The sequence below is a fragment of the Tauraco erythrolophus genome, chromosome 14, assembly GCF_009769465.1.
Source record: "Tauraco erythrolophus isolate bTauEry1 chromosome 14, bTauEry1.pri, whole genome shotgun sequence".
Taxonomy (NCBI): Eukaryota; Metazoa; Chordata; class Aves; order Musophagiformes; family Musophagidae; genus Tauraco; species Tauraco erythrolophus.
The window spans coordinates 8949575-8971308 of NC_141478.1; the positions used below are offsets into that span (position 1 = coordinate 8949575).

General features: G+C 59.8%; 2 protein-coding genes across 3 annotated transcripts; both read right to left on the reverse strand.

The window, feature by feature from the left end:
• Window positions 1–1893: 1893 nt before the first annotated feature.
• HAPLN3 (hyaluronan and proteoglycan link protein 3) lies at window positions 1894–4498 on the reverse strand. The gene is made up of 4 exons (XM_009992250.2): window positions 4372–4498; window positions 3720–4091; window positions 2355–2657; window positions 1894–2174 (listed from the first exon to the last, which is right to left on the reverse strand). Exons 1-4 carry the CDS (start codon window positions 4496–4498, stop codon window positions 1894–1896), a joined length of 1083 nt encoding a protein of 360 aa, XP_009990552.2.
• A 6725-nt stretch (window positions 4499–11223) lies between these two features.
• On the reverse strand, window positions 11224–21482 carry MFGE8 (milk fat globule EGF and factor V/VIII domain containing). Of its 2 annotated transcripts, none has more exons than XM_086620219.1 (10): window positions 21410–21482; window positions 17734–17859; window positions 17334–17459; window positions 16693–16806; window positions 15612–15793; window positions 15062–15217; window positions 14023–14167; window positions 12979–13163; window positions 11492–11647; window positions 11224–11367 (listed from the first exon to the last, which is right to left on the reverse strand). In XM_086620219.1, exons 1-10 carry the CDS (start codon window positions 21480–21482, stop codon window positions 11224–11226), a joined length of 1407 nt encoding a protein of 468 aa, XP_086476345.1. The 2 variants fall into 2 exon arrangements, with proteins under 2 accessions (XP_086476345.1, XP_086476344.1); XM_086620218.1 differs by having other exon boundaries at window positions 12979–13181.
• Between the last annotated feature and the right edge of the window lie 252 nt (window positions 21483–21734).

Below are 21734 nucleotides of genomic sequence, written 5' to 3' on the forward strand. Positions count from 1 at the left end.
CAGAGTCAATTTCTTCTTCTTTTTGTTGCTTTTTTGTCATATAAGGAAAAAAAATTATATTAAAGACAAACCCACCTTTGTGTATATATATAAAACAAAAATTAATGTTTTTTTCCAAGCACCAAAGCAAAGCAAATTAGATCTCAGCATTTTTACTAACCATCCAGTTCCAATTATCTTCGTGCCTTCGGGGACAGGGAGGGGGGTGGGTTTGCAGAGGGCAGGGGGTTAAGTTAAATAATAAAGATGATTATTTTTTCCTGAATTTATCCACAAACAATGTAATTATTTCTGTTATTTAATCTCCAGGGTGAACAGCACCTTTTGGGGTTTTATTTTATTTTTTTTTTTGTCCAGAATTCTCCTACTGCTGCAGTGCGTTGGGGCGGGTGGGGAGGGGCGGAGGCCTGCGGTGGAAGGAGCTGTGGGAGGAGGGAGGCGAGGGGATGCTGAGACCTGGGACCTGGGCACTGGGGGCTGCAGCCCCTCTCTGCTTCCCTGCCACCCACCGCTGCAGCACAGCACCCATCCCGGGACAACGTGCTCTTTCCAGGGGACCGTGCGGGGCACCAGTGTTCCCTGCACCTATTTATATTTTTGAACATATCCTATTTTGAAAGAATGATAAATAATAAAGAGAGTGAAATTGGAACGGGCACTTTCTCGGCTGCATTTTTTTTGGGGAAAGGAGGTGTCTGTGTGGGCCAGGGAGAGGGGTCTCCCATGGCAAGGCAGTGGGGAAGGAAGGGGAGCTCAAATAGGGTGCTCCAGGCTACATGGGACTGGCGCAGCCCCAGCCAGCACCCAAGGGTGTATCTCTGGGGACAACAGAGGCATGGGGACTAGACAACCTTTAAAGGTCCCCTCCACCCCAAACTATTCCATGATTCTATGATTCCCAAGCCCCAACCAAAGAAGGACCCTGGGACAGGACATCACCTTCCCTGTTCAGCCCCTGCCCCAGGAGAGGTTTAACCCACATGCCTAAAACCCATCACCAGCAGCAAATGCTTCACCCTCCAGTTTCCAGTCCTGACACCTGAGGGGGGAGGGGCAGGGAGGGGGGTGTTAATTAACATTCATTAATGAGCTCCCTTGCAGGGGCTAAAGGTGGACACAGCACTGAGGTGGTGGTGATGCGACGATGCTCAGCCAAAGATGAGACAATCCCAGGTGTCCAGCCAGGGATCCCCAAATCCTCTCTCTGTGGCAGACCCCTCTCTCATGCTGGGACAGAGATGGGGACACAGCCACATTGCTCCAGGCTTTTCTCCACTGATTTATTAGAAGAGCTCCAGGAAAACACATCTTTTCATAACCAAACACTCAAAGAAGAAGGCACCAGAGTTCAAGTGGAGTCCAGGCAAGGGGCGCATAGAGATAAGGCACTGGCGCTCCCAGGGGGACAGGCACAACGGCATCCTTCAGTGGATGGGGCTGGAAGAGGGGCTGGGGTGCAACAGAGACACTCACTCTGCCTCTGGCCAAATCCAGCCTTGCCTCGCTCCCACCCCACAAGCTCAGGAGTGGGACCAGCCTGGAAGGGCAGGCGGGTGATGGTGTCCTGCTGCCACCGCGGGAAGGGGCCAAGCAGGGTGGCAGCAGCCCACACTCTGCCAGCCATGGTGGGATGGGGACCATCCTCATGTGCACCCCACGATGGAGATGGTCCCGCACTGGCTCAGCCAGCAGCAGCCCCGAGCAGCTGCATGTGCCAGCTGCTCAGCAAGTTTTGGAAAATATAAAGGAAGGAAACAAAATAAAACAAAAAGAAGCCTCCCCCCTCACCCCACCTCCCCCCAGTCACCCCCAAAACAGCCCTGGGAAACACCCGATGTTGGGCACCGTCAGGCTGGAAACATTCTCTGGCCAAGGAGGAGCCCTCCCAGCTCCTTATCTCTCCTTGTAGCAGAAGACCCCAAACTTGCCCTTGCTGGGGAAGCCGAAGGTGCGGACGCCAGGCTCCACAGGGCCGCAGTTGGCTCGGGGCTTGGCGATGGGGTAGCGGACACTGCCGTCCGCCAGCCAGCCGGCATCACAGCGGTCCAGCCCCAGGAACTTCCAGGCAGAGTACAGGTGTCCCACCCGGGCGATCTCAGCACCTGCATCCTGGCAGCTCTGCTTGGCCTCCTCCAGCGTCATCCCGTCTGGGTGGTCCAGGTAGAAAACCTCTCCTAGAAGGGAGAGGGGAGCATCAGTGCTGAGCATCATCCAGCGCATCCCTGCCTGGAGCATCCCTGCCTGGAGCATCCCCAACCCAGGCTGAGTCCTGTGCCCTAAGCCGGCAAGGTGCCACCAACGGAGCACAGCATCTTCCCCAGGATCCCACCCTCAGTCCCTGGCCCAGCACCCACCTCTGAGCCCGGAGGAGAAGCAGAAGGCGTCAAAGCGATGCAGGTGCCGGTGGCGCGGGCCGTAGCTGCGGATGCCCGGGGCGAGGTGCAGCCCACCGCAGGGCTTGCGGGGCAGGCGGATGGGGTACTGCACAGTGCCGTCAGCCAGCCAGCCTGCATTGCACCAGTCCAGCCCCTCGCTCCAGGCCTGGAAGAGCTGGTTGAAGGTGGCAAGGATGGCGCCTTGCTCCTGGCACACTCGCTCGGCTTCGTGGAAGTTGAGTCTGTACTGCCCATGGGGAGGCTGGTAGGGGAACACGATGCCTGGGGGCAGACGGGGCGCTCAGCCAGCTCCGTGGGCAGCCCACCCGCCCCGAGTTCGGCCCCGGCAGGAGCCGCAGGAGTCCCCGACCCATCCCAAATCCAGGCTGTGGGACAGGGACCACCCCAGGGTGGCAGAGCCCGAGGCTCAGGCTTGCCGGCATGGGGCTGCTGCAGGCACGCAGCTGCCAGCAGCGAGTTGCCAGCGACATCTGGTGGCCTAGGGACACGGGCTCGGTCCTGGGGACACACGGACCCCCTTCATGGGGACAGCAACAGCACGTACAGGGATGAACAGACTATGAGAACAGGGATGCAGGGACCACCACCATATAGATGTATGGACCACAGTCCTGGGGACACACAAGCAGTGGTCCCAGGGAGACATGGACCATCCCTGTGGGGATGGAGAGATCATCAGCATGCGGACAGACAGGCTACAGGAACAGGGACACGAGGCTCAGCATCACAGGGACATATGGACCACTGACATGGGGATGGATGGACCACGTGCATCATCACCACGGACCACAGTCACAAGCCACCACGGGAGGCAGGGCCTGGGGCCCAAGGGGGTGGACAAGGGCACAGCAAGGGGAACATTTCCACAGCTCTGGGCTTGGCAGCGGAGCCAGGGCTGAGTCAGGTCCCTCATGGCTAGTGAGCAAGACAGGCTGGACCAATCACCAAGGTTCATCACAAGATGCATGGGGACACCGAGCTGGGAGGCGAGGGGGCGGCTGCACATCATGCAGCGTAGTGGGAAGATGGGTGGGTAAAGGCAGGAAACGCTGCAGCCACAGGGTCACCCCCAACTCTGACTCTACAGTAGCACCCCCAGCATCCCGGCTGGGCAGACTGCTCTGGGCTCGCTCGGGCTGAGACCCCACAGTCAGACAGCCCCAAGCCACCACCCTGTCACACCAAGCATCCCAGCCCCTTTCTGCCCATTATCAGGCTGCCTGACCCCCCGTCCTGCTGCCTCCCCCAAGGAGGGGGTGCCATGGGACGGCCAGGCTCACTGGCTTGGCACAGGGGGTCATGCAGTCCCCACCATGCCCCCACCTTGCAGACGGAGGTCCACCACGTCACTCTCGTCTTCCAGCCCGTCGATGACCTCGCAGCGGTATTTGCCATCATCCTGCAGGCGCACATCACTGACAACCAGCGAGGCGTCTCGCCGGCCGGCCTGGTGGAGGTGAGCACGGCCCCGGAAGTCCCCAAAGGCCATGTAGGTCTTGCCGATGGCCACCAGCACATCCTGCTCCTTGGTGTAGTCGTCCCGCAGCTTGGACCACTTGATGCGGATCTTGCGCTTGGCCTCCAGGTCAGGCTCATAATGGTAGTGACAGGGCAGGGTGACGTTGGCACCATTGGAGCTGTAGACGGGGTCTTTGGGGGTCTCCACCACCAGCTTGGCCCCATTGAAGTAAACCACTGGGGTCAGGAAGGGAAGGCACGAAGGGTGGTCAGAGTCCAGGCCTGGGTAGCATCGTCACATCTCCCTGCAGCCACTCTGCTCCCTTCCTCCAGGCATCTCCCTTTCTGCCCGAGCATCCCATGAGCATCCCTGGAGCACTCCTGCCTGCTCCTCTGGATCCCACACCACCCACAAGAGATGGGTCCCAGCCCCATCCCAGAAATAGGGAGGAGACTTCAACCCCTTGCACTGACCTGCCAGCCCCTCCTTCCGATCGCCCTCCAATACCCAATATACCTTTCTCCTGCCCGTTGCCCTTGTCGTTCATGATGTGGTTGTAGTAGAAGCCGTTGTAGAAGGGATGGTGGGAGCCGCTGGCCAGCCGCAGCAGGGTGGCCTCCAGGAGCAGCGGGAGCAGCAGCATGGCCGGGGAGCGAGGCTGAACCCTGAGCCTGGGCTGCCAAGGGGGAAAGGGCTGCGGTAACACCCCAAAATAATTGGGAAGGCCCCAGCACTGCCTGGCACACGGTGGCAGGCAAACCCCATCACAGGGATGCAAGGAAAGGGGTGGGAAGAGCCGGCAGAGCTGCTCGTCTGCCCACAGGGGAGGCTGCAACAACCTGAGCTGTGTCCCCAGACTTTCCCCACAATCGGGGCTCCCAGTCCCCTCCATCCTCATCCTCCTGCCTGGGTCACACCGCACACCACTGCATTCGCCACTGCTGCCCATGGGGTTTGCGGAGCACATGGCTCAGAGTGGGGAGCTGAGAGCAAGCCGGGGATGGGACAGCCAGGGTGAAATGGGATCCTAGGGTGTCCTTTGGACAGGGAACACTGGGAAAATATCATGTAGGGGATGCAGGGGGAGAGAAGCAGCCGAGTCGCACTGGAAGTCGCAAGCTCGGTTTACAGAGGCAGCCGAGCGTGCAACCCAGATGAGGAGAGGAGGAGAGAGCTGGGGCTGCCTCCACCGCCCCAGCACCAGACAAAGCCTGGCGGCATCCAGCCGGCCTGGCCAAGGACCCCCGGCTCCAACCTGGGGCTGCCGCTTTGCACCCCAGACACAGCTGGCGCTGACCCCACACAACACATCACTCCCAAACCATGTCCTCGGGGCAGAGGGAAGCCTGGCTGCTCCGCAGCACCGGAGACCCACACTGCCCCAACCTCCGGGTGGCCTGAGCACCCAAGGGTGCCCTGCATGGGGCTCACCCAGGGTGGCTCATGGTAGCATTTGCTGGCTTGCGAGCTTTCCTGGAGCCGGCAGAGGGGGCCTGGCACCCGGGAAGCCTCCAGCAGCCCCCCTCCAAGCCCGGGAGGGGTTTGACATCTGTGCCCCCTGCTTAGACACGGTTTACGAGTGCCTGTAAAGGTGCCCTGGGACGGGGAGCTATGGGAGAGTGGGTGCTCACGCCCAGCAGGGTCTGATACAGGGTACAGCAGTGGTCTCAGGGACCGGGGCGTGCAACTGCTCGCTCCCGGGCTCTCCTCCATGGTCAGTGCCACTGCTTGCTTTCCCGTGGGGTGCAGCCCATGCTTGCCACCCACTGAGGTCTGCAAAGCCGGTGCCAGAGGGCGTGGGGTACACCGGCTCAGCAGCCAGCACAGCCCCAGGAGCCCAGCATCAGCAGTACAGGGCACTGCAGGCACCAGAGCTCAGCAGGCACCGGAGCTGAAGCCCAGCAGATACGCTGCCACGTGCTGCCCGCACACAGCAGGGCGAGCTCGAGGCACCAGCAGCTTTGCACCTCGCTTTGGGGGACACCGACCCTGGCTCCCCTGTGCCCCCAGTGCCTAGGGCCTCCCCACAGCCCACCGTCGCGGTGATGTGCCGGGGCGCTTGGCGTCCTCGACCGAGCATTGTGCTGCAGCACTCACCCAGCGATGCCCAGCACCTTCCGCAACGATGCCCGGCACCCTCGGTGGCAATGCCATCCCTCCCAGCCCTCCACAGTAAGCAGGGTGCCCAGCACTCCGAGGTGCCAGCCCTCCCCAGCCCCGGCTCCGGGACCAAGCCCTACTCACGCTGGCTGTGGGCAGGCTGCAGGCAGGCGTGCGGGCAGGCTGCAGGCAGATGCACTGTGTTTAGGGCTCTTGCAGGGCTGGGAGGAAGCAGCTCCAGGGCCTGCCTCTTAAAGGGAAACACACGCCTTTCCCAACCCCCTGCTCGCAGTCTGGAGCTGGGGTGGGTGCCCCCGGCCCCTTGCCTGTCCACCATGCCTGGGTTGCAGCCTTGCTGTGTGCCCATGCACTGCCCATGCACTGACCACGCGCTGCCTGCAGACCTTGTCTGTGATGTGCCAGCTGCCAACATTGCCCCACTTGGAGGGGGGAGTGGGGTGACCCATCGGGCGGGGTTGGTGGGACCCTGTCATGTCCTGTGCAAAACCCTGGTAAAGCCATAGGGCCAGTGGACAAGAGCCATCCCTTGTCCCATGTCCTGCCAGGGGAACCAGCCATGGTGCCCAGGTGATGGTGGTGTGAAGCAGGAGCACCACGGGCACGAGTGGCTTGGGGCAGGTGGCTGCAGCGGGGGGTGGTCTGTGCCTGCGATTTGCAGGCAGCACCTGTCTGCTCTGGGGTGCAGGGGAGGCAGCGGAGCCGCAGGGTTTAGCATCTTCAGGGTCTGCTGGAGGCCATGGGGACAAAGCACAAGCACAGAAACCAGGGCAAAAGCTTTGGGATACTTGGGTGCACTCATCTGAGGGAGCATCATGCCTAAATTTGGGTGATGCTCTCTGCGCCAGCTCCCGCTGGCACACAGACATGCAGCCCCAGCTCCGAGAGTCCTCAGGAAGGACAGCATGGCAGCAGCACAGATGGGGGATGCCGGTCCGGGGGTGGCTGGTGGGGCCGAGCACACAGAGGAACCACGGAGCAGTGTGTGCCCTGACCCAGCGACCTGCCGCCCCAGCCCGGCGCGCCACTTCACCCCCTGCTTTGTTGTTTTATGGCAAGGAAATGAGGCGCGGGGGCCCCAGCCCGGCTCTTGCCGCCACACGGGACGGCGTCAAGCCGGAAAGAAAACAACTTGTGTAAAAATAAACCGCCCCAGGGGCTGGCTGTGGGGTGAAGGGGGCCAGGACCCCTTCCTGACAGCACCCCAGCATGGCGTGCTTAGGGTGCCATCTCGTCTGCCCGCCACCGCCACGCTGATAGGGAGCAGCCAGCACGGAAATAGCGTTATCTGCCGCCAACACCAGCCTGGCAGCCCCGTCCCCTGTGGGAAGCCCTGACCAGGATGGTGGTGAGGGACCCCGGGGTCTGAAGGCACTGCTATTGCTTGCTCTCCTGTTCCCTGCACACTCACCATCGGGGCCTGCCAGCCCTGTCCGAGGAGGGACAGAGCGGGGCCAGGGTGCCCAGGGACACGGGAGCGTGACGGCCGGGCACACTGCCTGCTTGCCTGCCTGGAGCCGGCTGCTCCACAGCCCACAGTGGAGGGGCAATTACATCTCCTGGCACAGCAACGTGAGGCCACTGAGCAGCCTGCACTGGGGCCGAGGGTCCCTGATAGCCCCGGCCCTGCCCCGTGGCTGGAGGAGGTGGTGGGATGGCATCTGGGCTGCATCCTGGCCACCAGTGCCCCCCTGCAGTTGCTTGCCTGAGTTGTCTGTGTCCCAGTAAGCCAGTGATCAGGATGGTCCCCTCCACCTCCCTGGCTGTGCAGATGGACAGACAGCCCCGTTGGGACATGCTGCTCCTTGCACTGTTTCAGAGCCGAGGAACCAGCCACACGGTGCCTGGTGCTGCCTGCGCTGCCTGCACCGCAGCGCCTGCCAGGAGCCATCCTCTGCGCCGGCTGAGGTGGAGAGGGGCAGTGGAAGAGGGCAGAGGGATGCTTCTGGGCATCTCTCTTCAGCAACAGCTCACAGCTCACATTCGGCCACGGCTCTTGTCTGGATGTGGCAGCCGATGCCCTCCACCTCCTCCTGGGGAGCAGGCGGCATCCGGAGGGATCTGGCCACCAGCAGTCCCCCAGGGAAGGAGGACACCCCTTCACTCCGTCCCGCCTCTCACCGTGTTTTTGGAGCTTCAGGGATGATCCCAGATTTGGTTTCTGCTCCCTGAGGGGGACCCTGGGCAGGACGCGGGTTTCAGGGTGAGCGAGGCTGCCCAGGGTCAGGGTAGCTCTGACCCGGGAGCACGTGTTGAGGGCACGTGTTGAGGGCTAGCTGAGCTTTCGGTTGAATGGGAGCCATAAAAATGTCATCCCTGTCTTCCCTGCCTCAAACTCGGCAGCTGACAGCTCTGCCGTGGCCCCACCAGAGACATTTCTCACTGAAACGCCGCTTGTGTGGGATGATTCCAGCAGGAACCTGTTGCCCAATACTCGAACTGGGGAGGAAAACCCGTGTTCCCGGTGGGATGGAAGAGGCTGTGATCTGTGTTGGGCTTTCCGGGTGGATGCAAGAGGATGCTCTCCCCGACGGCTGCTTCCTGAGGAACCGGCTCATGGGCAGCTGGCAACACCGTCGGCCAAGCCAGCAGGCAGCGGGGTGCCGTGGCCGCAGCATGCCGGTGCTCCTGGCCTTCCTGCTGCCCCAGCAACCCAGCCGTGTCCGGGAAGAGCATCCGAGGGACGGAGACAAACCACGAGGGGCCGTGCATGGCTGTGGGGTGCCCTGGCCCTCGCCAACCCCCCCATCCTGGGGCTGCAGAGGAGGAAGGAAATGCCACAGAGCTGGGAAGGGGCTCAGCACCCGTCAGCAGGGCTTGCCTGGGGTGGCAATGGGCAGGGAGAAGCAGCGGCCAGGCGCTGAGGACGCATCCCCTGCTCCGATGCACGGCATCTGCTCCTGTCACCCTCCCCATGGAGCCTGTGCTGTGCCCCCAGCTCAGGGCTGTCTCGGCTGGACTCAGAGCAAGCCGCTCTTATCTCTGCCCCAGTTTCCCAGCGATAAGGGTGGCATGTCTGGAGGGGAACCAGGCTGACTGTCCCTCCTGTCCCCGGCTCTAGCTGTGGCTGCTATTTGTCACCAAGCAGCCATAGTCACAATGAATTCAGCCCGCTCTCTGCAAGCAGCCCCCAGCCCCTCTGGTGCCCACAGCTGGCACCCACGGGAGCAGGTGGGATCCTGCATCCCACGGGCAGGGCCTGGGCAGAGGATCCATGGCCAAGCAGGGCACTGCCAGCAGTGGGAAGGTGCACAGAGGTTGTCCACAGCCACAGGGACGGATATCTGTGGCAGGATGCAGGTAGCCCTAGGCCATTTGTGCCAACCTCAGGGGTCCCTGTCCAGTGTGGCAGAAGACTCTGGAGAGAAGCAAAGCTCCTCTGTCCTGTTTACCCCAGTGCTACTTCCCTACCAGAGATCCTGTCCTAAATGCAGGGGGATCCTGCTTCAGCAGCATCCACCGTCCCCTTGCCCTGTCCACAGGGGCTCTGCTGAGAGCATTCCCACAGGCAGCCCTGGCAAAACCCACCGCTCCCTCCAGCCCTGGGAGTGCACTGGGGTGTAAGAGCTGGTTTTGCTCCAAGCCAAGGGATTTGCTCCAGGATCAAGGCCAAAGGAGGAGATGCAGGGTGTGGGGTGCTGATAGCAGCTTCCCCGCTCCAAGTCCTATCCCGCTGCGCTTGGCCAGCTGCAAGCACAGGCTGCAGCAGCTGCAATGGGGTGGAGGCAGTGGGGAAGATGCACAAAGCCCTGATTCTCTGTTTTCTGGGTAAGAAAGGGAGCTAGGAGGGTCTGTAAAAGCAGGAGAGGTGCAGGGTCAGCATGGCAGCTGGCAGTCCCCTGGGATGGAGGAGCCAGAGGGGGATGGAGGGGATCCCGGGGGATTGCCGGACCTGCCAGGCTTTGGGAGGTGGCTCTCAGGGAGGCACAGAGCAGCCAAGCCAACAGCCTCAAAGTTTCAGCTGGTTTTAATACTGTCAGAGACACCCCGGAGCAGGGCCGCCATCACCATTCCATCCGGGCTCCCTCGGCGGTTGCCAAAGTGAACCCGCGGCCGGCCCAGCCCCACAGCCACTCGGCATCCCAGCTGGCAGGGGAAGCATCGCCGCCCGCGCCGCTGCCCAGACACCCTGCCCGCACTCCTGCTTGCCAATGCCGGGTCTCGCTCATCTCCTACTGCTAATCCCGAGGGCTTGAGCATTGCAAGAGGCTCCCCTCCACCCCACGGAAAGGGAAAAAATCAGGTTACAAAAAGGGTCATGGCACAGCTCTCTGCCTACTGTGTTTACGTGGTTTAACCACCACCTTTCCCACCCTTTCTCCGCATCCTTTGGCTACAAACCATCTCTCCCCCACTACCAGATTGCAGCCCCCCTGGTCACTGCTTGGCTCTGGGGACAAGGGACCTCCAGGCACCCCAAACTGCAGTAAGGTGGGAATGGCAGCAATGCTGAGACTTGGAGGACGCTGGAGCCGGCACCTCGGGAAGGAGAATGGGCAGCGCCTGCCAAAACGCCAGCATGGCGCCTGCTGGGAGTGCCCAGCGGGTAGAGCCACCAGTAATGGGGACCCGGTGCCTCTTGACAGGAGCTGTCTCATCACTCCCCTCGCACTATGCAGCGTTGACACCGCAGGCAAAGAGACCCAGGGCCTGGCAAAATGGGCAGAGGACAACAGCCAACTAGGTTTTTCAGAGCCCCTGCTTGCAACCATGCAGGGAGCAGAAGGGACATTGGAGGCTGCAAGCCTGGGGTGCCTGCCCTAAGCCCCCCAAAACTTCTGAGCCCCAAGCCGCAGTGCGGGCAGGGGACCACTGCTGGCCGCAGCCTCTCTGCTGGAAGCAGAAGCAAAAAGGGGGAGAAAATTTGTCTCCAGGTAGCTGAGAGGATGCAGCCGAGCCCTGGTTGCAGGACAGGGTCCCCCAGCAAAGCCCCGTTTGCAGGATGGGGTTCCCCCAAGGAAGCCCCAGTTGCAGAAGAGGGTCCCCCAGCCAAGCTCCAGTTGCAGGAGGGGGTCTCACCCCTGGCTAGCTGGGCAAAAGGGCAGGAGCCATCCCCACATCCCATCTGTAAAGTGCAGTGCTGCAGCCCCAGCACCAACGTGGGGCAGGGGAGCCCTCCCGGCCGCCTCCCAGGTTTGGGGACATGGAGGGGGGGGGGGTGATGTGAGGTCGGAGCAGGCGTGGGTAGGGGCAGGCAGGGCGCAGGCCAGGCAGTGGGGAAGAGCAGCCCCGTCCTTCCTTCCCGGGCGCCTACTCATCGCAGCCCAGCAGCTCCATGCGCAGGGTGATGCGGTTGTGCCAGGCCACGGGCAGGATGCGGACGAAGCGGGCATAGAAGGGCACGTCAAACACATTCTTCTTGTGCGAGTAGTTGTCGCTGTTACCGTGGAAGATCTGGCGTGGGGGGAAAGATGGGTGTCAGCACCACCTGGATTCCCCCAGCACCATCCCATTCCTCCCCACAGCAGCATCCCCGAGCCCCGGGACGTCCCTTCCCGCCTTGCCCTGCACCACGCACCTTGGTGCTGTTCGTGTGGCTGTCCCGGTAGAGGGTCCAGGACGTGCCGTTGTCACTGTAGGCCACTTTGTAGGCTGCCACGTACTGGATGTGCCCAAAATCACGGGCTCCTTGTGTGATGACGCCCGTCACCTTCTTCTGGTCCCGGAGGTCAATCTGACACGGAGACAAGGCTTGTCGAGGCTCCTCGAAGGAGCAGTGATCCCACCCTGGAGCATACTGTGTGTCCCAGAGGCAGCCAGAACATGCTGGCCCTCAGGGGTCCAAGGGTAGAGAAAATACCGCTCGACCCCTGCCCCAATGTCAAAGGCACTAATAAAACACAACTGTGAAATATTTGACCCTTTAACACTCGCAGCATCCCTCGAAGCAACCCAAAGTGGGATGCAAGCCCTCCGGTCTCAGCTCCCTTCCCCACCACTGCCGCCCTGAAATTTTTTGCCAAAAAGGTCAATGTGGGAATGACGGAAAAAAATCTCAATTAAAAAAAAAGTAAAGAACTCCCAGAGGAAATGCATTTCCACTGGGAAGTGATTCTGGCTGAGAAAATGTGCAGTTCAGTGTGGTCTGACATTTGGGTTGTGAGATGGTTTCTATTCTCTTTACTCTGCCACACTGCTACTGCTGCTGGCACGCTACAGCACAAACCAGCAAACGAGCTGAAAGTCGCCTTAATTTAGCTCCTATTTTATGCAATATCAGCTATATGTATAACATATATGTGTAAATCTATATACACGTACACAAACAGGTAGCCTGCGGTGCCACAGCCCAACTCAGCGTGTCATCCCGACCTCATCAGCAGACGTCTTGATAAGCTGGTTTATTTCGGGCCATGAAGCAGCTGCTTTTAATCATTTCCCAAATAAAAGCAGGACAAATATCTAAACTGCTTTGTCCTATTATGTCATGAAATCATGTGAAAAGTATAAAAACAGGGGAGGAAAGGAAAATGAGAAGGAAATTTCAAAACTATTTGTTCCCATTCCAGACCGGGAAGAGAAAAGCAATCTTGACTTTTTCCTGCAAAACAGAAACGTGGTGTTCTGGGCAGCCGGCAGGTCATGGGATGGTCACCCTAGGCCGGGATGGCACTTCCCAAGAGGGTGATGCACTACAGGGGTGCTGAGGGTTCGGTGCACCCCACAAGAAGGTCTGCAGATATGGCACTACCCTGTCCCTACGGGCACTGATGTTTCTGACCCAGAGCTCTAGCATCGCTATTAAAACTGGTGGCTGCAGCCCCATCCTGATCTACCCCTGCGATCCCAGCTCAGGGAGAGCACTGCCAGGCTGCGTGCCCATGGCAAGGCTCCAGCAGTTCTGCCCAGCCTCTCCTGCCATGATCGTCCTGCTTCCGGCCACCTCGGCACAGGAGCTGGCTCCAGGCACAGGAGGTGGCCACGGGCACAAGAAGTCGCCCCGGGCAGAGCTGGAGGAACTGGGGAGGAGAAGCGAGGTTACAGAGGGAGGACATGGAGACCCACCTGCAGCCACTCGGACTGGCCGTTGTGGAGTGCTGTCCAGGCGTTGGTTTTGCCTGTCTTGTCCAGGCGAGCGTAATGGGGGTGCCAGGTAAAGGCGTCAATGCCCCAGGTCTTGAAGACGCTGGAGGCTGTGATCTGCTGGTCGGAGATCAGGCGGGATTTCATGCCCAGAGGCTCCGAGCAACCTGCCGTTTTGAAATACACTGTAACACAACGGTTTATAGGGGCGGTGAAAAGGAAAGAGTCCACAGCACCGTTGCGAGCAAAACCCCGCAGCCCTGGCAGGCGTCATCCCATGTCCCCACGTTCCCATCGCCCAGAGTGGCAGGCAGGGCCAGGGAAAGGCTTGGCAGAGACTCAAGGTCGCAGCCAGCTCGCCTTTTCCTGGGATTTTCAGCTCCCAGCTATTCCCTGGCTCACAGTGCCTCCTGCTGCAGGGACACACGGATGTCCCCGCGGCACAGCCTGGCCTTGGAATACAGTTGGCTTCAGCAGGAGGCAGCGGAGGATGCTTTCACGGGTGAAGAGAGCAATGCAAAGAGATCCCCAGCTGAAAGCACGCCTGGCACTGCACCCACGCAGCAGCAGGACACAACCCAAGACCCCATGGTGCCCCACTCCCACCCCAGCACGCGGGTCCTGCTCGGCTGCCAGGGACATGCCGCACGGCAGGAATGTGGGAGGCACAGGAAAAGGGCTCAGGCTAATCATCCCTCACCTTCCCCAGAGGACTTTGATCCTCCGGTGCTTTTCAAGCTCTCCAGCAGGAAAAGCAGCCAGTTCACAGCTCAGACAGGGAGGGGACACAATAAAAAACTCCAGCTTGGGAAGGCATTATCAGCGTGAGAATGCAGCTCGAGCCCGGCTCAGCTGATGGGATTAACAGCTTGCGCTCCCCAAAAGCACCTGTGGGTATTTCCAGGCATCACGTAGCCAGCATGAGGAAAAACAAGCGCTGACAAATCCCCTGTCCTGGGGGATCCGAACCCGTACGAGAGGCGATGCCCTGCCCCGCGTCCCCCGGGCACAGCCACCGACATTTACCATTCATCTCACAGCCGATGAATTCGAAGCGCAGCGTGCAGGCGCGGCGGCACATTACGGGGTAGATGCGGATGAACTGGGCGGTGATGGGAGGGTTGAACATGTTGGTCTGCATGGTGCCGTAGTCCACATTCCCCTGGAAAACCTGAAACGGCAAGCACGGCTCAGTGCCCCAACCCTCCCGCAGCCTCATGCGCGAAATCCCTTGCCCAGCAGACGGACAGACTTCGGCACCGTCAACGGCAAGAGGAGGCTGGGCCCTGCTCTCACACCCCGGAGCAGTGCATGACCTTGCAGAAGCTCCAACACTCTCGACAAAGCTTTGCAACACTTCCTGCTCCATCCTCACTCCACAGAGCCACACACATAGCGACACCTACTCCCTCCCGCTATGGCAACACTCCCCAAACCGCGATAAGCAGAGATGTGGCTCACTTCTTTTTTTTTTTTTTTTTTTTGACATAATAAGGAGAGTCAGGACGTGTTTTCATGTGTTTTTTCCACCGTTGCAAAGACAAGAGCAACTTTTCTGTTTTTTAAAGCAAGGCAGATATTCCCAGCCATTCCCTGGGTGCTCAAAAAACAATCAGGAGACACCTCACATAAAAAACTGAGTGCGGAGAGCGCTGCGTTCAGGGGGTATTCCTGATTCGAGAGCGGGACACGCTGTCAGCTCATGCATGGTGCAGGCACAGCACCGAGCTGTGTAAGCTGTTCAGTAGCACTTCCAGACCGTGCCCAGTTCCCACAGTGTGTCAGCGATAAAGATGTTATCTGAATGACCTAAATAAGCCAGCGCTGCTTCTTTGGTTGTGCTTATTATGGTCAATTAAACAGAGCCAGAGAGCACTGCCCAGCGCTGGAACCATCCGTGCCGTCTTGCTGCTAGGACAGTTCCCAACATGGCTTTGACCCAGGTCAGAAGCACTTTTCAAAACACGGGGACAGTTTGGGATGCAGCTCACAGCCACGCTGGCACCTCCAGCAGTGGTGGGTGAGGGGAGCTGGCATGGCCCCTGCGTGAAGCATCGCAGCCCACCTTGTCTGCGTCCTGCTTCTCATCCTTGTAGAAGGTGAATTCCCGCCCGTCCAGGCTGTAGGCGACTTTGTAGGCACGGACGTACTCCGGCTGGCCCACGCGGCGAGCACCCTGCGTGATGATCCCGCTCAGCCGCATCTTCCGCAGCAGGTTGGCCTGGGGCAGGGGGAGAGGAGAGCGTGAGTGCGGCTGGGATGCACAGCTGAGCCTGGCTGGGAGGGTGGGCTCACGCTCAGTATCAGGACCAGGAAAGGGACTGCCCGGGGCACTGCGACATCCTCAGGGTGAAAGTCGTCCATCCTGCCAGACTCACATCCGAGGGTGGGCAGAAAAGGGGGGGATTGTCACTCCAGGTCCCCATCTGCCCCCACAGTGACCTTGCCTTCTCCAGGGATGTCACAAGATGCCCCTGGGTGGCACCTTGCTGCAGTAATTTAGCCCTGCCTTTGCCACCAGGAGCAGAGAAATCCCATGAAAGCAGCCCAGCAAGACCAGCTGTGGCTCCTGGGGCTGCTCTCTACACCAGTGTTTCCAGTTCTGCTACAAGTACCTGGATCCAGGGGCTCTTGTCATAGTTGCTGGAGGTCCAGGCGTTGACGATGCCATGGTTGTTGAGGCGGGCGAGCTCCGGCCCCCAGCGCTGGAGGCCGAGGAAGCCATAGTGGACAGAGGATGCAGAGAGCTGGGCGTCGGAGATGGCTCCTCCTTCCATGCCCAGGAGAACTGCACAGCCTACGGACACAAGGGAGGGCAGAGTGGGGACATCAGCATTAAAGAGAGACAGTGACCAGGGAGTAAAACTGGGGGGGTCAGTCATTTGCCTCTTGTCTGGGGACAGGACAGGAGATGGAGGCCAGCACTAGAACCTGCCTGTCCCTCATGTATTCCCCCCAACTCAGCCTTCAGGCAAAAGCACACAGGGCTGAGTCCATCAGCCCCTCTCACAGCATGGAGCTCTGGGGGGGAAACGTCTGCCCTGGGGTGTGGATACAAAAAGGCTAGAAGCAGAAATTTTCCAGCTACTGCAGCATCCTGTGAAAGTTCTTTTTCCCATGCAGGCTAGCTGAGAAACAGTTTGAGGTTTTTGTAAACTAAGACTTTATCTTGCATCTGTAGCTTGTTATGCAGTCTTGTTTATGGCACACTGGAGAAGTTGTTTTGAAATGGGTGTTGTAGCATTTAGCCAATTACTCTGGGAGGTGGATGGTCAAGCAACCAATTGCCTTGGCCATCCTTGTGAACCATGTTATGTATATATATATACGGATTTGTAATTAATAAACGGCTGCTGCTGCTGCTGCCGCTGCTGATACTGCTGCTGCTGCTCCTGCTGTTGGCATTGGTATTTTCTCCTGCACCTGAATTCTGTGTTGTTCTTCTCTCCGTCCCCGAGCATGGCGGCGACACTGGGGCTCCCCTAGAGAGGAGACAGCACCTTCCCGGGGATGGTCGCTCCGTGAGGACCAGGCTTGCTGGCACCAAGGGCAGCCAGCACACAGGCACCCACAGCTGCCCTCCAGATCCCCTAAACCAGCTCGCGAGATCTCTTCTGGGCACGCTGGCGACGGAGGCCAGGGCACTGGGGAACAGGGAGGAAAGGGATTTCTGTACAGTTGGTTCCAGGGACTTACGGACATGGCAGGTCTTCCCCAAGAACGGAGAAGAACACTTGCAGGTGTAGTCACCATCCAGGTCCAGGCAGGTGCCTCCATTTTTGCAAGGCTGGGAGTAGCACTCGTTCTTGCCTAGGAGACAGAGCAGGGGGGCTCAGGAGGTGACCCCAGAGCCACTCTCAGGGAGGAGACACCTCATTTGGCGCAGCAGGAAGGGAGAAGCATTCCCTGAGCAAGGATATGGCAACATCCCTGCTGATACGGTGGCACAGGTTGAAGCTCTGACCCAAGGAGCCACCTCAGCCTTGTCCCCGCTGACTGCAGACACATGGGTGCATTGGGACACTCAGTCACAGCAGGGCTGGGAACCCACGTGGAGCAGGCTGAGCCTTGGGGCACCCCTCACGCCATTACTCAAGGAACTGTGTCCCTCCAGAGATAAAGAGCAAGGCTCAGACACAGTTGTGTCCCTGCACCACAGTCCTTCCCTCCACCCTGCAAGGTCGCAAACCAGCCCATGACCCCCAACAGAGCCCAGTGTCCAACGGAGCCACAGCTGCAAACAGCCCTCAGTTGCCCCACGGTGCTGCTGGGAGGTCCCCAAGCCCTTAGCAACAGAGTACCCGCCCCCCCAGCTCCCCACACCCCACCGTACTCACTGTTCTGGCAGTGCACCCCATCATAGCCTGCAGGGCATTTGCAGATGTAGTCGGTGAAGACATCCCCTCGGTTTGGGACCAGCTGGCACTCGCCATTGTTGTGGCAAGGATTGGGGTGGCAGGGGCCTGGGGAAGGGGGAAAAACGGCTGTAATATGGGCACAGGTGGAAAATAAGAGCATCCAGTGCCACTGTCACTCCCTGACGACATCACATCCTTCCCAAGTGATGGAGGTCACAGCATCCTTGCTTGGATCTCCACTCTATGTGCCCATCAGCAGGGTTGGAGCCCAGGACCAGACCCCAGGGCCAGTGGTGCAGGGCCACGACACGAGAGCATGCTGCCACACTGCAAGGCTCCTGGACTTGATGGATTCCCTGTGATGGGGTCAGCACCTCACCTTTCTCTGTCTCATTGCAGTCAATCCCAACATAGCCCTCAGGGCAGATGCAGAAGAAGGGGGTCTCATTAATCCCGGTCAGGCAGGTGCCCCCATTCTGACAGTGGTTCACCTCGCAGAAGTCACCTGGAAGAAAAACCATGTGTCATTGCAAGCCAGCCCTAAGGCAGGCATCCACCCGAGCCCTGCGGATGCACATGGAGGTATCCCGGCTCAACGGCAGGAACTGCTCCCCTGCGGATGCCATGGGGAGGGGAGCGCCCAGCAGGGACCATCTGCCGGATTCTTCATGGCACCGTCGGCCTTCAAGAGCAATAGTTGACAAGAGAGCAGTCAGGACCTGTCCTGGCACATTAAAAAAGGGGTTTAACAGAGCCTGCACATCAAACCAAATCCAGGGGAAACCCAGGTCTTTGACGCATCAAATGTTTCTGCTGCTCAGCTGGGAAGGAGGGGTGGCCAGGCTGGGGCTCGCACAGGCATGAGCAGGACAGGATTGTTCAGGGAATGTGGCTGGTCCCATGGTTGGGTTTTGCTGACGAGTTAGTACTCAAAGACTGAAAAAAAATCATTGTAGGGGCAGCCCACATCTCCAGGTGCTGGAGACACAGGAGGAGGGAGTACAAGGTCCATCCCTGCACGATGCTGGCTGGAATACCGTTCACTCCGAGCACTCTCCGAGCAGCTCCCACCAGGCAGCCCCAGCCCACAGGCAGGTTCCCCTGGGCAGATGGTGGGGCTTCACCGTCTTCCCTGTCTGTCCATCCACCTCCTGCATCTCCCACGGTATTGGGTTTACATGGTGGTGGTAGCTGGGGGGCTGCAGGGGTGTCTTTTGCGAGAAGAAAAGAGGAGCTGCCCCCACATTGGTGACAATCCCAGACAACTCCAAAACAGACCCGCTGCTGCCCAAAGCTGGGCCCATCACCAACACTGGTGTTGCCTCTGCAATAACATATGTAAGATAAGGTAAAAAACACAGTGCAGCAGCTGTGGGAGAGAGGAGTGAGAAAAATGTGAGAAACAGCCCTGCAGACACCCCAGGCAGAGAATAAGAAGGGGGAGGAGAAGCTCCAGGTGCCAGAGCAGGGATTCCCCTGCAGCCCGTGGTGCTGCAAGTTGTCTCCCCACAGCCCATGGAGGACTCCACGTCAGAGCAGTCTGTTCCTGATGGTCTGGACCCCATGGAAAGGAGCCACACTGGCACTTTTTCATCTTCTTTTCTCCTCCCTGTCCTGCTGAGGAAGGGGTGTGAGACAGCGGCTGGGTGGGCACCTGGCAACCAGCGGAGGTCAACCCACTGCACCCATCAACCTTCTGCTCCCCATTGCACTGCTGAATCAGACTACAAAGGCCAGGCTGAAATTCCTCCCATCCCTAATTTACTCTGCCCCAAGAGCTGCAAGATGGCAACACTCTCCATAAACCTAGACCAGATTCCCACAGATCTGGCTGAAAGCCTCAATAACTCCGTGTCAAGCGCTGGGACAGCACATCCCTTGACGTCAGGCTCTTTTCTGCCATGACGCAGGAGTCAGAACAAGGTCTGAACTCAGGTGGAGACCCAGGAATAACCCCCCTCTACCTGCATGCCCTGGAGAAGGTGGAAGTTAATGAGCTGTGGGCTCGTTGCCCGGACCCACACCAAACAGCACGGCTCTCATTAGCCTAAGCTACTACTCAGTGAGCTCCTACTCATTAGTCTTTTAATAGCAGGGCTCCTTTGACTTAATCCTACTCTTCCTGACACTCCACATCTGTAGGGTATGCACTGGTGGCAGACAGGCCAGCCTTATGTGAAGGTTTCCGAAAAGATGCTGTAGCTCCCTTAGCCCAGCCTCGGGAGGCAGAAAAACTTGGGCACTGGTTCAAGTTGCTGCCTGTGCTGCCCAGCCTGTTCTGCATGACCTCATGCTCCATCAATGCGCTGCCATGAGCTACAGGGTGGGAGGAGAGAGCTCGTGCTGATACGTGGGGATGCCTTTGCCCCACGCCCCTCCGCAGATCTCGGGCGCATCCAGCCACCCCATCCCAAGGATCTCTCCCGGCAGCCAGCCAAGGCCTCGCCAACAGAGCTGCTTCTGTTCCACAGCACGAGCCAGCTGCTTCCCCAGGCACAGAGCGCCAACGAACGTGTGCTCCCCAGCATCCACGCTGCCTCCGACGCACGAGTTTCTGGGCTGGGACACAGAAGCAAAGGAGTAAGGGCTTCTCCCAGCGCTGGGACAGGAGGGGTCCTAGTTTCATACTTCAATTATCCCAAGTAACTGGCCTCCCTTTTATACCCTCCCAAGACTAATCCCTTACGTGGTGGTCTTGCTAGCCAGCCCCCTGCCTAGCAGCGACGTACACAAGTCACATTTTCCACTGTGGCAAGTAGTTTTGGATGCTCCTATTCCTCAGCTGTTTCAAGCCTGGTTTCGGAGCAGTTCAGCATCTCCATCCTCCCCACACACATTTTTCTTCGGTCAGGGACAGAGCTGTCACAGGCTGGACAGTCAGGAACTAAGGCAACAAAGATCAGCAACCGCTTTTGGAAATGTTTGCTTATATGAACCCACAGGCTGGCTGGAAGGCAAAAATAACATCCTTCGAAAACTGGGACAGCTCATCCCAGCGGGGCTGGGGGAGGTCAGGTCAAGTCTGTCTCAGGAGGGCAAAATGGGCACCTCTCCACAGGGAGAGGGAGCACAAATGGGACCTTCCTCACAGCACACCTTCCTGCTGCCCTTTATCCCCTGGCCCAGAGCCCGCACTTGGGCTTTGCTCCCCTTTTCCCTGGTCTCACCCCTCCCCTTTCGGAGTCAAAGACCCCAGGCATGACCCACAGGGTGATGATGGACCTGATTCTCCCAGGGCTTCCCCTGGCCAGGCCAGGTGTGCTGTGCCAGGCAGTCCCAGGGAAGCTGTTTACATCATGGGCACGGTTATCTAAGCCTGAAAGCATGGGACGGCCCGGCTGGGGTATTCCCGGCTCCAGAGCAAGGACAGGGCTGTGGACTTGAGCTCCTGCAGCAGCAGCCGTTGGGGCTGTGCGCCCTCTCACTTGTCACGCCTGTACCCCACATGTGGCAGCCCAGACCCTCCCACCCTGCACCCCAGATCTGCACCCCGGCTCCCCTGCACACCAGACAACCCTGCACCTGGATCCCCAGCACCCCGGGCTCCCTGGACCCTCTGCACACCCGACAACCCTACACCCTGGATCCCTTGCACCCTGGATCCCTAGCACCCCGGGCTCCCCGGCACCCAGGATCCCCTGCACTCCCGACCCCTGGCATCCCGGGCTCCCTGGCACTCTGGACCCTCTGCACTCCCGACAACCCTGCATCCTGGATCCCTTGCACACTGGATCCCCATCACCCCGGGATCCCTGGCACCCTGGATCTCCTGCACTCCAGATTCCTGGCATCCCGGATCCCCTACACACCTGACACCACTGCACCCTGGATTCCTTGCACTCTGGATCCCCAGCACCCCGGGCTCCCTGGCACCCTGGATCCCCTGCACTCCGGACCCCTTGCACCCCAGGCTCCCCTGCACACCGGATCCCCTGCACACCTGGCAACCCTGCACCCTGGATCCTTTGCACTCTGGATCCTCAGCACCCCGGCTCTCCGGCATTCCGGCTCCCCGGCACCCCGGGGCTCCCCGGCACCTTGATCCCGGCACTCACCGACCACGACCAGCAGCAGCGACAGCCCCAGTCCCAGGGAGAGCAGCGCCCGCCACGGCCTCGCCGCCTCCATGCTGCGTCCCGATCCGTGCCGCCGAGCCGTGCCGAGCCGCTCCGTGCCGCGCCGCTCCGCTCCGCCGCGGGCTCGGGGCGGGGAGTGACTCAGCCCGGCCCGGCGCGGCCCCACGTGCTCCGCCGCCCGCCCCCGGGGCGGGGACCGGCCGCGCCGCGCCGGGCAGCGGGTGAGCCGCGGGTCGCCCCCCCGGAGAGCCGCCCCCCGGGGAGAGGGAGGGAGCTGCGGGCTGGGGAGGCGGGGGGTGCCGGC

Excerpts from the sequence above, each read along its gene's own strand:
- HAPLN3 (XM_009992250.2), bottom strand. The coding sequence starts at position 4,498 with ATGCTGCTGCTCCCGCTGCTCCTGGAGGCCACCCTGCTGCGGCTGGCC. Across the intron at positions 4,092-4,371 it reads GGGCAACGGGCAGGAGAAAG|TGGTTTACTTCAATGGGGCC; the intron begins GTATATTGGGTA and ends TCCTGACCCCAG. Across the intron at positions 2,658-3,719 it reads GGTGGACCTCCGTCTGCAAG|GCATCGTGTTCCCCTACCAG; the intron begins GTGGGGGCATGG and ends GTCTGCCCCCAG.
- MFGE8 (XM_086620218.1), bottom strand. The coding sequence starts at position 21,482 with ATGGAGGCGGCGAGGCCGTGGCGGGCGCTGCTCTCCCTGGGACTGGGG. Across the intron at positions 15,218-15,611 it reads ACAAGAGCCCCTGGATCCAG|GCCAACCTGCTGCGGAAGAT; the intron begins GTACTTGTAGCA and ends CCCCTGCCCCAG. Across the intron at positions 13,182-14,022 it reads CATCGGCTGTGAGATGAATG|TGTATTTCAAAACGGCAGGT; the intron begins GTAAATGTCGGT and ends GTTGTGTTACAG.